The sequence below is a fragment of the Pseudophryne corroboree genome, chromosome 3 (assembly GCF_028390025.1).
Source record: "Pseudophryne corroboree isolate aPseCor3 chromosome 3, aPseCor3.hap2, whole genome shotgun sequence".
Classification (NCBI taxonomy): domain Eukaryota; kingdom Metazoa; phylum Chordata; class Amphibia; order Anura; family Myobatrachidae; genus Pseudophryne; species Pseudophryne corroboree.
This window is the reverse complement of record NC_086446.1, coordinates 415,278,091-415,293,647: the sequence shown is the minus strand read 5'-3', so window position 1 is coordinate 415,293,647 and position 15,557 is coordinate 415,278,091. Positions and strand designations below refer to the sequence as shown.

At 48.5% G+C, this 15,557-nt stretch overlaps 1 protein-coding gene across 1 annotated transcript in view; it reads left to right on the top strand.

The window, feature by feature from the left end:
- The window catches only part of EIF2S2 (eukaryotic translation initiation factor 2 subunit beta), a 106,027-nt gene that overhangs the window by 35,919 nt on the left and 54,551 nt on the right, over positions 1-15,557 (top strand). The window contains exon 4 of the mRNA XM_063960227.1: positions 14,117-14,252. Coding sequence (XP_063816297.1) covers positions 14,117-14,252 — 136 coding nt within the window. The remainder of the gene's footprint in view (positions 1-14,116; positions 14,253-15,557) is intronic.

The window sequence follows — 15,557 nt, the reverse complement described above, 5'->3', positions numbered from 1 at the left end:
TATGGCAGAAGCCACAAGGATTTTCTTTTTCATCCACTAGGGGTCACTGGAGTACTCTTGGGATATGGACGGGCTTCCGTAGGAACACAGCACTGAATATTTAAATTTAGTAACACTCCACCCCTCCATATCCCTGAGCACTTACTCAGTGTTTTTTCTGTGCTGAACGTGGCAACACATGCTTAGCTGAAGTCACGGTTTTGTTGAAGAAACTTTTATTTTTAATTTTTATTTTTTCTACTGTTTGACCACATCCCTGTCCCCCTTCCAAAAGGCAGGGTCAGGGATAGTGCAGCTGCTGATTGCAGCACGGGCGTGTCAGGCCTCTCTGAAAGAGCTCCCTCACAGCCCTCACATCCTCCTGCACTGGCTGGCCGGCGCTTACTGAAAAGCCCCGTCGGAGCCTCCGCACGTCTGCAGGAGTGAGGTATGTGAAACGGGGCGGTCAGCTCCCGCTGCCGCCCCGATGTGTGGAGACATAGTGCTGGGTGACGGCAAGGAGCGGCTCTCCCCTCTCAGCCTCCGGCATCTTCCCGCTCAGGCGCCCGCCCATTCCACCCCGCTCAGGCGGCCGCACGTTCGTCCACAGACCTCCGTGCAGGCACCGCGGCTCTCTCCACTCAGGCGCCCGCACGTTCGGCCACAGACCTCCGTGCAGGCGCAGCGGCTCTCTCCACTCAGGCGCCCGCACGTTCGGCCACAGACCTCCGTGCAGGCGCCGCGGCTCTCCCCGCTCAGGTACCCGCCCGTTAGGCCACAGCCTCCGGCCAGGCACCTCGGAACGACCCTCACTTCGCCGCAGCGCTACCTTGGTAGCTGACACGCTATTATACAGGAGCCCACCGCTGGGACACACGAGGCACATAGCGCTCTACGATACCCGCTGGGGGCCCACACGCTGCGCTGCCGCTGTAATAAGATAAACAGCCATTACAGGGGGGACATATCAGTGAAATACTGCAGCAGCAGAGGGATTATTACAGTATAATCAGTGAATGCAGCACTGTGATTATATGTATAAGTATAGCAGGGCATTTTTAACATGCTTCCTGTGTCTTCCTCTGTGATTCCAGAACGTTCCTGTCCTACATCTCTTCTCCACCGGAGGCGCAGGGGTGTTCGTGGGAATTTGGGATCAAAATTTATAGTACTGGCCACGTGTATTGCACTGGGCCAGATATATATACAGAGCCACCTTATTGCTATTTTACTAAGTCGTGCAGGTGTCTGTGTTTTGTGTATTGTATTGTCTGTCGCCATAATGAGTAAGGCACCAGCAAAAACTAAAAAGCATATTTGCAAAGTATGTGGCAGTGTGTTACCGGATGGATCTACCACATGTAACGTATGTTTTGTGGATTCCGTTCAGAATACCATTTCTGCTCCGGTTTTGCAACCAATTTCATCACCGGATCCTCCGTGGGGTATGTTAGTAAATGTACTGGAGAAATTTCAGACAGAAATGACCGCTGCTCGTCTGGAGCGAGAAACGCTAAGATCTGAGTCTAGGGTGAGACCGCCAGAACTACCGGAGGCGTCTCAGCCTTGCGTAGGGTCCAAATCCATTTTGGGCAAACGGGATAATTTTCATATGTCTTATGATTTTCCAGTGTCTGCTATGTTGCAGTCTGACGATTCCATCCCAGACCTCACGGAACACGATGAGGGGGAGGAGGGCGAAGTGGAGTCAGACGGCGAGGATGTTAACAGTTCCGGCATTGATGATCTCATCAGAGCGGTACGGCAGTCGCTAAGGTTTCCTGAAGCTGAGCAGCCTCTCACCAATGATCAGGTCATATTTACTAAACGACGGAAGACGCCAGTAAGTTTTCCTGTGTCGGATTCTCTAAATCAGATGTTAGTAGAATCCAGACAGAATCCAGATAAACGGTTTTCTATACCTCGCAGATTTAAGTCTAGTTATCCGTTTCCAGAATCGGTAACGGGTACATGGGAGAATCCACCAATAGTTGATTCTTCAGTGTCAAAGCTTACCAAGAAATTAACCATACCAGTGCCATCAGCTACTACGCTTAAAGATCCGTCAGATCGTAAGATAGAAACTATGCTTAAATCCATGTATGTAGCAGCAGGTGTGATGCTAAAACCTGGATTGGTTGGCATTTGGGTCACTAAGGCGCTCATAATATGGCTTACAGAACTCAAATCGGCTTTACATGACGAAAACCTGATAATTCAGGTGAATCAAATGATTGAGGCTGTAGAGTATCTCTGTACAGCGTCTACTGACGTCTGTCAGCTCACTTCTCGTATTTCATCTTCGCTAGTTACGGCACGAAGAGCACTCTACCTGCGTACTTATCAAGCGGAGGCAGAGGTCAAACGAAGTATAGAGGCGTTGCCTTACGATGGCAAGAAGTTGTTTGGTCCAGAATTGGACGCATGGATTAAGGAGGCTACGGGAGGTAAGTCTGTGTTCTTACCATTGCCTCCACCTGCGCCAAGAAGAAGGTACGCTGGACCTTCGTTCAAATCCTTTAGACCTCAGCCCTTTCGAGGACGTGGCAGAGGATCAGCCACGCCTGCTAGACGTGGTCGAGGACGTGGTTTCCATCAAACCAACACAACTCGCCAAGACGCTAAGGTTACCGACAAGCCAGTGGCATGACGGGTTACCAGCCCATCTCGGATCTCCAATTGTGGGAGCACGCCTTCACACGTTCCATGGGGCGTGGTTCCACACGTCCGCGGAGGGCTGGATTCGCAATTTAGTGTTAAAAGGTTACAAAATAGAGTTCGACTGTCTTCCGCCTCTGCGGTTTTTCAAGACAGGTTTGCCTCTGTCGGACGACAAGAGGACAGTTTTGCAAATTGCCATTCAGTCCTTACTGGATTCGGCAGTGTTGATTCCGGTCCCTGTACACCAACAGGGTCAGGGTTATTATTCAAGTCTATTTGTGGTCCCGAAGCCGGATGGCTCAGTCAGACCAATATTGAACTTAAAGGGCCTCAATCAGTACGTAACTTACTACAGATTCAAAATGGAGTCTCTACGGTCGGTGATTGCGGGGTTAGAGACCAAGGAATTTATGATTGCGCTAGACCTCAAGGATGCGTACTTACACATTCCAATTTGGCAGCCTCATCAGAAATTCTTACGATTTGCAATACGCCAAAACCATTACCAGTTTCAGGCTCTGCCGTTTGGCCTGTCATCAGCGCCTCGGGTATTCACCAAAGTAATGTCTGTGATGATAGCTCACCTCAGATCCCTGGGAGTGACGATAGTTCCGTATTTAGACGATCTGCTCATCAAAGCTCCGTCTCAACAGATACTTACCCAACATGCGCTGCTAACTTACAATGTACTGGTTCACCACGGTTGGATTGTCAATTTCAAGAAATCACATCTGATTCCGTCTCAACGCCTTCAGTTCCTAGGTATGATTCTCGATACGGTCAATCAAAGGATTTACCTACCACAACAGAAAGTACAAATGCTACGCCATCTAGTACAATTAGTACTCAAACCACGCACAGTGTCGGTACACTTGTGCATTCGCCTGTTAGGCACAATGGTGGCAGCTTTCGAGGCGCTTCAGTTCGGGAGATTTCACTCTCGTCCATTTCAGCTGAACGTGCTTGCCCAGTGGTCGGGCTCGCATCTGCAGATTCACCACAGAGTGAGGTTGTCACCAATAGCAAGAGTTTCTCTGCTATGGTGGCTCAAGGAACACAATTTAACCGCAGGAAGACGGTTCGGAGTTTGCAATTGGATAATTCTAACTACGGACGCCAGTCTCAGAGGTTGGGGAGCGGTAATTCAAAATTGTCAGCTCCAGGGTCTCTGGGCGGATCACGAAAAATTGCTGTCAATAAATGTTCTAGAACTCCGCGCGATTTTCAATGCGCTACGACAAGCGGTGCACATGGTTCGCTCTCAGCCTGTCCAAGTGCAGTCGGACAATGCGACAGCGGTCGCATACATCAACAAACAAGGAGGAACGAGAAGCCGCATGGCAATGCGGGAAGTAGCTCGAATCCTCAATTGGGCAGAATACCACCAGGTGATATTGTCGGCCGTGTTCATTCCGGGAGTGGACAACTGGGAAGCGGATTATCTCAGTCGTCGGGATCTTCACCCAGGCGAATGGTCATTAAATCCAGAAGTGTTTCACATGTTGGTTCAGCGATGGGGTTATCCTCAGGTGGACCTGATGGCATCTCGACACAATCATCAAACGCCCCAGTATGTGTCCAGAACAAGAGATCCAAAGGCAGTCGCGGTGCATGCTCTCACTGTCGCGTGGCCGTACAGTCTGGTGTATCTGTTTCCACCGTTTCCGCTGCTCCCTCTGGTGCTAAAACGGATCAAAAGAGAGTCGCTCACAGTCATACTAGTGGCGCCTCATTGGCCTCGGAGAGCTTGGTTCTCGGATCTTCGAGGATTACTCGCAGACGATCCGTGGCCACTCCCGATACGTCCAGACCTGTTACAACAGGGTCCTTTTCTTTACCCCGATTTAGCGCGGCTGCGTTTGACGGGGTGGCTGTTGAGACCGCCCTCTTAAAAAGAGAGGGCATTCCAGATTCAGTTATACCAACCATGTTACGGGCTAGAAAGCCGGTTACGGCAGCTCATTATTACAGAATATGGCGTGCCTATATAGGTTGGTGTGAAGCTCGGAAATTTCCGACATCAGCTTTCAAGTTATGCCGCCTTTTGTTGTTTCTACAATCAGGCTTAGATGGAGGATTGCGTTTATCTACACTAAAGGTGCAGGTATCTGCTTTGTCAATTTACTTTCAAAGACGATTGGCTCTATTGCCGTCTATACGCACCTTTCTCCAAGGTGTAATCAGGGTACAGCCTCCTTTCATTCCACCTACAGCGCCATGGGACTTGAATCTGGTTTTGGAGTTCTTACAGTCTTCATATTTTGAACCCTTACAACAAGTGGATATAAAGTTTCTCACTTGGAAAACAATTTTTCTCTTAGCCTTAGCTTCGGCAAGGCGTGTTTCGGATTTGGGTGCCTTGTCCTGCAAGCCACCGTATTTGGTGTTTCATGATGACAGAGCGGAACTTCGGACGAATCCCGCCTTCTTACCAAAGGTAGTGTCATCTTTTCACATCAATCAACCAATAGTAGTTCCTGTGTTGACAGCACATTCTGGAACTCTGGATGTGGTTCGTGCGTTACGCGTTTATGTAACCCGAACGTCTTCAGTTCGTAAGACGGATACGTTATTTGTTCTCTATGATGCTGCCAAGATGGGTTGGCCAGCATCTAAACAAACTTTATCCAGATGGATAAAACTGACCATACGCCAGGCTTACCTTCATGCTAGGTTACAACCGCCTACGTCAGTAACCGCTCATTCCACACGTTCTGTGGGAACTTCATGGGCAGCTGGTCGTGGGGCTTCTGCGACGCAGCTTTGCCGGGCGGCTACATGGTCTTCAGTGCACACGTTTGTGCGCTTTTACAAGTTTGATACTTTTGCGGCATCAGCATCTAGCTTTGGCCGCCTAGTGTTACAAGTGCCAAACTGCTCTCCCGCCCACGGGGGAAGCTTTGGTACGTCCCAAGAGTACTCCAGTGACCCCTAGTGGATGAAAAAGAAAATAGGATTTTGGTACTTACCAGGTAAATCCTTTTCTTTGAATCCATAGGGGTCACTGGACGCCCACCCAGAGCAGTTTACTTACTTGGGGTTAGTTCTGAGGATCTTATGGTAACACATTTTCACCGACTGGTTCACGTTACAAGTGCTGGTTAGGGTGTCAACTGTTAGTTGTCAGTAACGTTATGGGTTAACTTCGTTATTGTCAGTTATGTTATATGTAATACTCCATTATTAACCTCTCTTAATTCCTGTTCGGCTCAGTAAAAAACACTGAGTAAGTGCTCAGGGATATGGAGGGGTGGAGTGTTACTAAATTTAAATATTCAGTGCTGTGTTCCTACGGAAGCCCGTCCATATCCCAAGAGTACTCCAGTGACCCCTATGGATTCAAAGAAAAGGATTTACCTGGTAAGTACCAAAATCCTATTTTCCGCTGGGCGGAAAAGCATACAAGCGCTCTGTTAGCGATCTTCATACCAGGAGTGGACAACTGGGAAGCAGATTTCCTCAGCAGACACGATCTCCATCCAGGAGAGTGGTGCCTCCACCAAGAAGTCTTCGCAGAGGTGACAAGTCATTGGGGAGTTCCTCAAGTAGACATGATGGCATCTCGTCTCAACAAGAAGTTTCAGAGATATTGTTCCAGGTCAAGGGACCCTCATGCAATTGCAGTGGATGCACTGGTGACGCCGTGGGTGTTTCAGTCGGTGTATGTATTCCCTCCACTTCCTCTCATTCCAAAAGTTCTAAAGATCATATGAAGAACAAAGATTCAGGCGATCCTCATTGTCCCAGACTGGCCAAGGAGGGCTTGGTATCCAGAGCTTCAGGAATTACTCATAGGAGATCCCTGGCCTCTTCCTCTGCGCGAGGACCTGTTAGAACAGGGTCCGTGCGTGTATCAGGACTTACCGCGGCTACGTTTGACGGCATGGCGGTTGAGCGCAAAATCCTAGCCTGTAAGGGTATTCCCAGTGAAGTCATTCCCACACTTATTCAGGCCAGAAAAGGGTTAACGTCTAAGCATTACCACCGTATTTGGAGAAAATATGTTTCTTTGTGTGAATCCAAGAAGGCTCCTATGGAAGAGTTTCAGCTGGGACGTTTTCTCCATTTTCTACAAGCAGGTTTGATGCGGGCCTAAAACTGGCCTCAATTAAGGTACAGATTTCAGCCTTATCGGTTTTCTTTCAGAAATAATTGGCCTCCCTTCCAGAAGTTCAGACTTTCGTGAAAGGCGTGTTGCACATCCAACCTCCATTTGTGCCTCCAGTGGCACCATGGGATCTTAATGTGGTGTTGCAGTTCCTTCAATTACATTGGTTTGAACCTTTACAGAAGGTGGAGTTGAAATTCCTCACTTGGAAAGTGGTCATCCTGTTGGCCTTGGCATCTGCAAGGCGGATGTCTGAGTTAGCGGCCTTGTCTAGAGCTGAATTGAGGACACGTCAACAATTTCTACCGAAGGTGGTTTCCTCTTTCCGCATGAACCAACCTATTGTGGAGCCTGTGGCTACTGACGCCTTCGCCGAGTCAAAATCTCTGGATGTGGTCGGAGCTTTGAAGATTTGTCGCCAGAACGGCTCAGATTCGGAAAACAGAGGCTCTGTTTATCCTGTATGCTCCCAACAAGGTTGGGTGTCCTGCTTCCAAGCAGACCGTGGCACGCTGGACCTGTAATGCGATTCAGCATGCTCATTCCACGGCTTGATTGCCGGTACCGGAATCGGTGAGGGCCCATTCTACTAGGAAAGTGGGCTCGTCCTGGGCGGCTGCCCGGGGGGTTTCAGCATTGCAACTATGCCGGGCAGCTACTTGGTCGGGTTCAAACACTTTTTTGCAAAGTTTTACAAATTTGATACCCTGGCTGCTGATTACCTCAAGTTTGGTCAATCGGTGCTGCACTCTCCCGCCCATTCTAGAGCTTTGGTATAACCCCATGGTTCTATGGTGACCCCAGCATCCTCTAGGACGTATGAGAAAATAGGATTTTAATACCTACCGGTAAATCCTTTTCTCTTAGTCCGTAGAGGATGCTGGGCGCCCGTCCCAGTGCGTACTGTATCTGCAGTTAGTAGTTGTGGTTACACACATGTTGTTTTACGGTTTTGAGCAGCCTGTTGCTGATATTGTTCATGCCGTTGGCTTGTGTTCTGTTGAATGCCACGTGATGCGGCATGCTTGTGGTGTGAGCTGGTATGAATCTCACCTTAGTGTAACAATAAGTCCTTTCCTTGTAATGACGGTCTCCCTGGGCACAGTTCCTATAACTGGAGTCTGGAGGAGGGGCATAGAGGGAGGAGCCAGTTCACACCCTTTGAAAGTCTTAAAGTGCCCATGTCTCCTGCGGATCCCGTCTATACCCCATGGTTCTATGGTGACCCCAGCATCCTCTACAGACTAAGAGAAAAGGATTTACCGGTAGGTATTAAAATCCTATTTTCTTTTCATGGTTTGACCTGGGCACTTTGGTCCCATCGAAGAGAAACCTCAATACTACAGCATAGACTGACACTCGATTGTATGCTTCAAACATTGTGGCATGCCAGTGCCTGCGAATACAAAGGTCTGTATGCACCAAGGCCTTAGATCAACCCTGTTCCTGGTGGGAATATTGGATTGGGGAGACCCTAGTTGTACATTCCTCAAAGACGCAGATGTTTCACAAGTAACAGGTTTACTTAGCTACATGTCTTCAATCAGCATAGATTTGTCTAATACAGCAATCCTAGGAGCTCTTCCTCAGTCAGTGAATCTAGGATAGGTTTCGGGGTCCTAGCTATTCTGCAGTCATCGTTGTTCTAAGGCACATAAGCGTCCTCGTCCTTCCTGCTTCTCACTTATATAGTATAGCTAGCAAAGCGCAGGTATAGTGCCAAATAAGTTTCTGCAGCGGGGTACACTGGTATTCCACAGGGAATAACATTGGGGTGTAGAGTAGGATTTTGATCCGAGGCACCAACAGGCTAAAAGCTTGGACTGTTACCAAGATGCTCAGCGCCGCCTCCTCTATAACCCCGCCTCTGTGCACATGAGCTCAGTTTGTAAGTTGGTGCTGGCAGTGCAGGCAGCTAACAGGCAGGGCTGCTCCAGCAGCCCTAAGAAGAGCTATTTTAAAGAAGATAGAAGACTTCAAGGGCTGCAGCAGAGGCACTCTAGTGCTAGATATCATTCTGATATCTCCTGCTGCAGCTCCATCACCTCCCCCAGCGGCGCTGTATACTCCCGCGTCCCTGGTTGCCGGGTACTTACAGCGGAGGCTCCGGTTCTTCACCCAGGGCGCACACACTAACCGAAGTTCTCCGGGATCGCGTGGCCGCACTCGGGGAGGAGGTAAGAGTCCCCCAGACTGAACCCGCTGGAAATTGCGATCCGCCGTGGCCGTTAGGAGGCGGGCCATGCACGCTTGTGTGGACACTGTGGCAGTACAGGGACCCCACTAGACCACCAGGGCAAAGGCACAGGTCAGATTAGGCTATAATCCATTTTATTAAGGCCCGCAGCACCTGGTGGTGAAGTCCAGCAAGGGGATCTGGCCTGTAGCCCCTCCCCCAGCCCCTGGGCGCCATTTAGAGTAAATGTTCCCGCCCTGGAGCTGCATCTCTGTCTGCCTCACTACCTGTCAGCGTTTGGGTGCCATTACACACAGCTGCGCTGATTCTGGGACTGCTGGGTGGTACCTCCTCTGTAAAGCCGCCTGCATCATCAGCGCTGTGCATTTACAGGACACTTAAGTATTCTACATGTCGTTTACAGTGTTAGTTAAGAACAAGTGCATACTTCAGGGTTATTTTGTACAAGTACCCTGTGATATTTATCCAGTTTTTACTGTGCATTGATATCTGTTTATATACATAGCTGTACCCCGTAATAGTATTGCTAGTCCAGTGCAGTTTTAATGTTTGTCATAATTACTGCATTGTACATGTGACTGTGTGTGTTTGTGCATATAGCTGCTGGGTGATCTCTACTCCGTGTATCTCACTCCTACTGCTATCCCTATATTCTGTAACCTGAGGAGGCTCTGTGCGTCAGGGTTATTAGATAATATAGGTATTTCTCTTTCATCCACTAGGGGACACTGGAGCATTCTGAGACAGTAGGGGTGTGAATATACATATTTTGTATTTTTCTGTGTTTTTCAGGCACATTTTACCTCAGAAATCCTCTGTCTGTGCTTTCACACTGCACGGGGGGGTTTGTGTTAGGTGTTTTATCTGCTGCTATTGTACTGTCGCCCGTGGTTTACGCTTTCATATCATGTCAGCTATAGGTGGCGATGGGTCGGGGGCTGATTCTGCCGTGCGCGGTTATGATGTCCCAGATGCATTTGAGGATAACATGGCTGCGGAGGGTTCAAGTTTTGGGGGTTCTCTACCCCCCAGTCAGTTTGTAACAACAGGGGCACATCATGGCCCGCCTTGGGCTGCCTTTTCTAATTTACTGACTACGCTGGTAACTAGACTCACGCCCCCTGTGGGACCTCCTGTGCCTTATCAGCCTTATATGGTCCCTGCGGTTATTCCGCCATGGACAGATGCTCTGTCCACTCAGTTACAGCAATTAATTAACTCTTTGGATAAACGTATTCCTGACCCTCGCCCGCCTAAGACTAAACACAAGAAGTCCTCTAAGCGGGCTGTTACTTCCTCTCAATCCACGCATGTTCCGGATACCTCTTCCGATGATGATGATAATAATTTTATTTATATACTGCTCTTTCTCCAACAGGATTCAAGGCGCTTTACAGATATCAAAAACAATGCACATGATAAAGAGGATTTGAGTAATAGAGCAATAGATAAGCCACACAGACATAAAAGAAAACCTTAAGCACACAGAAAGCATAATGCAGGATTGGTATAGGCATTTTGGGTAATAACTTCCAAGGGTTGTGTATTCCACCCTCACAAGGTACCAAGTGTGTATACTGACCTCACAGACTCTAATCATGACGTTTCTGATGGGGAATCTGTTTCATAGGTGGATGTTCCTGATCTATTAGAGGCTATCAGGCTCATTCTTCAGATTGATGATGATCCTGAACCTGCTACTACATCTAAGAAACCGGACAGGTTCAAACGTCGGGTTACTAAATTGGTTTTATCTCATTCTGACCACTTGGTTGACATACGTCAGGAATCCTGGGAAAGAAATTCACCCCGCAGAAGAAGATGCTAACCTGCTATCCCCTCGTGGCAGAATTGAGTAAAAATTGGGAAACGCTACCGCCGGTGGATTCGCAAATCACTCGGCTGGTGGTGTCATCTGCTCTGCCTGTCACTACCATCACTTCTCTCAAGGAGCCGACGGATAAGCATGTGGAGGGCTTCTTAAAAGCTATTTATACCCTCGCAGGAGCTGCGCATAGGCCCACCATTGCGGCTACTTGGGCCGCAGAAGCTATTGAGGTGTGGGCTTAGGAAATAGTTAATTTAATAGGCTGAGTTTCCATCCAATTTTTCTGAACATGCCAGACAATGTCTTTTTTATATTGTCACTGTATCTCATTACATTAAAGAAGCAGCTTCAGATGCAGGTGTTCTGGCGGCAAAGGCTGCTACGACATCCATTTTGGCTCGCCGTATTCTCTGGTTGCGGTCCTGGTCGGTGGACTTGGACTCTAAGAAAACCCTGGAGGTGCTCCCGTTTAAAGGAAACGTCCTCTTTGGTGAGGATCTCAACAAGATTGTCGCTGACTTGGCGTCTGCTAAGACTGCATGTCTACCTAGTACTACTCCTTCGGCCTCGAAGGCTAAGAGTACTTCCTTCCATTCCTTTCGCCCTCCGGGAAAAGCAAAGGGTCAGGCATACCCAAAACAGTCTCGCACTTCCAAAACCACCAAGCCCAATCCTAAATGTGCCTGGGCTGCCAGTCAGCTGGCTTTCAAACCTGACAAGCCTGCGGCATGACAGAGCGGGCCTCCCCCTGGGGGATCCCAGGGTGGGAGGCCGACTTCTACAGTTCACCCAGGTATGGTTGAAGACCACTTCAGATACTTGGGTACGTGAAGTCGTTACTCACGGATACGCTATATCCTTCAAGACCGTTCCCCCTACTCGCTGTTACCTGACGGACATCCCTTCGGATCAGGTGAAGGCAACAACTCTCAGTTTAGTGATACAATCCCTCCTGGACACTGGAGTGGTAGTACCGTTGCCTCTAGCATCCCTGCGGCTACTATTCAACGCCTAGTCCCCAAACCAAATTTTTCCTCCCGGCCCATATTCAACCACAAATCTTTGAACAAGTTTGTGAAGGTCTCCAAGTTTCGTATAGAGACCCTTCGCTCTATCGTCCTGGCTTTGGAACCAGGGGAGTATATGGTATCCCTGGATATACAGGATACTTACCTGCATATCCCTATTGCCATGTCACATCAGCAATACCTGCGGTTTGCAATTGGCAATCTCCATTACCAATTCCGGGCCTTGCCGTTTGGTCTGACCACGGCTCCGCAAATTTTCACTAAGGTCATGACCGTTATGACGGCTTCAGTTCGCCGTCTGAGCATCCGGATCCTGCCGTATCTGGACGATCTGCTGATCCTGGCCAATTCCTCAGAAGTTCTCCTCCGTCATTTGGATCGGAAGGTCCGGTTTCTGCAAGCCCACGGGTGGCTCATCAACTGGAAGAAATCATCCCTGGTCCCTGCCCAGAGCATGGTGCATCTGGGAGCGTTGTTGGGGACACACAACCAGAGGTTGTGTTTTTTTCACTCGGTGTGCATTAGGGAACACATTGTTTTTTCCTACACAGAATTACCCCTCCCTTTTAGCACCTGAGTGACATCACAATCTGATTGAGCAGCTTACCATTTTGTGCATGTCTAACGCCTGGGCATTGATATGGGGTTGCTCCCAAGCTTTTGCTACACCAACAACCTCCACACTTCTGGGAAGGCTTTCCACTTGACTTTGGAACATAGCTGTGGGGGTTTGCACCGATGTGGGCTATAATGCCTGGTTCTCAGGTGGCATTCCACTTAATCCCAGGTGTTGGATAGTGTTTGTGATAGGAGACAAAATGATGTAACAAGATGGCGGCTGTCGTTCAGTTTGTCCGTTCACTGCTCTCAAATCTGTCCTGCATCATGCTAGAAAGTTTGAGTCTCTTTACTAAATCCTGAGACATCAACACTTTGAGTGTCCGTTAACTTGTTTTTATGCTGTACCATATATGCATGGACAAATTATAAGTTTAGCTTGTTACTATGCATGGCATGTAACTATATCACAGCTCATATTACCAATCAGGTGTTTAAAAAAGGAGATTTATGGTAAGAACTTACCTTTGCTAAATCACTTTCTGCGAGGTACACTTTATTCCACTGGGAATAACATCTGGGTGTAGAGTAGGATCTTGATCCGAGGCACCAACAGGCTCAAAGCGTTGACTGTTCCCAAGATGCTCAACGCCGCCTCCTTTATAACCCCGCCTCCGTGCACAGGAGCTCAGTTTTGTTAACCAGTCCAATGCAGTAGCAGGTAAAAGACGACAACAGTTAGTAGCCACAGACACCACATTCTCACGACAGGAGAAGGTATCAGCGGCTAATGCCATACGAACCCAAAGAAGCTAAGCGCGTCAGGGTGGGCGCCCTGTGGAATCCAGTCTCTCTCCTTTTCTGCAGCGGGGTACACTGGTATTCCACAGGGAATAACATCGGGTATGTCCTAAAGCAGTGCCTTATGGGAGGGGATGCACTGTAGCGGGCACAAGAACACACCGTCATGACATCCGTCATCAGAAGGACCCAGTTGGAGATCCAGAAGGGACGACCCCAGCTCAATCGACGGTCCTGTAGCCACCAGGTAAGTGACAGACGGACCTCCGGAGACAAGATCATTTGAGACCTGATCTGGTGAGGCAGGCCGTCCCACTTGGCAAGAATCAGTTTCTGCAGAGGGCAGAAATGAAATTGAGCATACTCCACCATGTCGAAAGCAGACACCATGAGGCCTAGTACTTGCATTGCCGAGTGCATCGACACACGCGGACGAGAGAGGAAGCAACGCATCTTGTTCTGAAGCTTCGGGACATTCTGTGAAAAATATTACTACATAATAGTCAGATAATACGGAGATCTTAGTTGCGTATATCTGCAGATATAGGGTTAAGCCCCCAGGGCCTGGGGGCTTAACCCTATATCTGCAGATATACGCAACTAAGATCTCCGTATTATCTGACTATTATGTAGTAATATTTTTCACTCGGTGTGCATTAGGGAACACATTGTTTTTTCCTACACAGGCGTTAGACATACAACGGACATATGGGTATGATACTCTGGTGTCCTTATACATCTGACTATGGTGTATGTGTGTGAGAGGGTACTGTTTTGTTTTTTGTTTTTTAGGCTTTTAGCAATTTATTGTTGGCAAGTATTAAGATGATGTGAAGGTAGTGTTTTTATGGCAAATTGTACAAAATAATGTTGGCAAAGAGTCTGTGTTGCAAGCCTTTATGTATTATGAGCCAACTAATATCTGGTGGTCTTTCTCCTGCTGTTTTACTTTATAGAATTTAAAGATAGAAAGTGACTTCCAGGATGCCTCAGAGTCCCAGGAGGATGATATGGAGTTCACATTGACTAAGAAGAAGAAAAAGAAGAAGGTCAACTTCCCAGAAGATGATGATCTCAATGATAAAGAGGAGGGTAAGTATTACCTGAGTGATGTGTTTGTGGGGACACTAGTAGGAGCAGGTAAGGGCTTTATATACCTGTAATTGGTAATGCTTTCCATACATATTTGAGATGTTGATAGTCAGAAGAAGAAACAAAGTGTGATCCATTGTATGTTTAAAAGCATTTTTGTCAATATTATACCAATAAACCTGAGCAATTATGTTTTAAACAACTCTGAGGAAGGCACCTGGGAAGATCCTTTCAGATGCCTTCTACTGAAGTGTTTTCTTTTTCATCCACTAGGGGTCACTGGAGTACTCTTGGGATATGGACGGCCTCCGCAGGAACAGGGCACTGAATATTCAAATTTAGAACTCTCCACCCCTCCATATCCCAGAGTACCTCATTGTTTTATCTGTGCTCATCGGAGCAACAGGGCTGGTGTGGGGCTGCCACACTTTGTGAATCTTTGATTTTGATTTTAATTTTTCATTTTTCTTTTTCTTTTTTACAACTTAAGCACATCCCTTCCCAGTTTCTGTAAAAACGTGGGTCCGGGATAGTGCCGCTGCACGGAGCAGCACATGGCGTGTCGGTCCTCGCAAAGAGCACCCTCACAGCCACACGCAGCTCACAAGCCTGCTGCTACAGCTGGACGGAGCTTACAGACAGAAGCCCCGTCACAGCCATCGCTTCTGGAGTCAGGTATGCTGGGGGGACGGGGCGGTCAGCGAACACTGCCGCCCCGCTGTGTGGGGACAATGTTCAGAGCCGGCGCCGCTGCACCCGCCTCTCCTTACTGGCGCCCCGGCAACCGCTCCGATCAGCGCCGCGCTCCTCCGCCGCTAAGACCTTGCCGGCCGCCGCTCACACCCGCCGGCCGCCGCTGCAGGACCGCTCTCCATTACAGCGCTCCCCGGCTCCCTGCACCCGATCGCGGACCCGCTCCCCGGTAACTCTCGCTCAGACAGCGGTACACGGGCCACAGGGGAGGGAGCAGAAGGGGGGGAAGGATACTCTTTAGCGGGGGGCTGCAAAAAGGGGTGACAGCATTAATGACATAGGCTGTTAAGCCTATATTACCGGGTTTGCTGCACTTGTTAAATATATCCTGCGCTGTGAGGCATGGCAGCCATTTTAACCATGCTTCCTGTCTTCCTGATGTGATTCCAGAACGTTCCTGTCCTACATCTCTACTCCACCGGAGGCGCAGGGGTGTTAGTGGGAATTTGGGATCAGGTTTCATATAGTAGTGGCCACGTGCACTGCTCTTGGCCAGATATATATATATATATATATATATATATATATATATATATATATATATATATATAT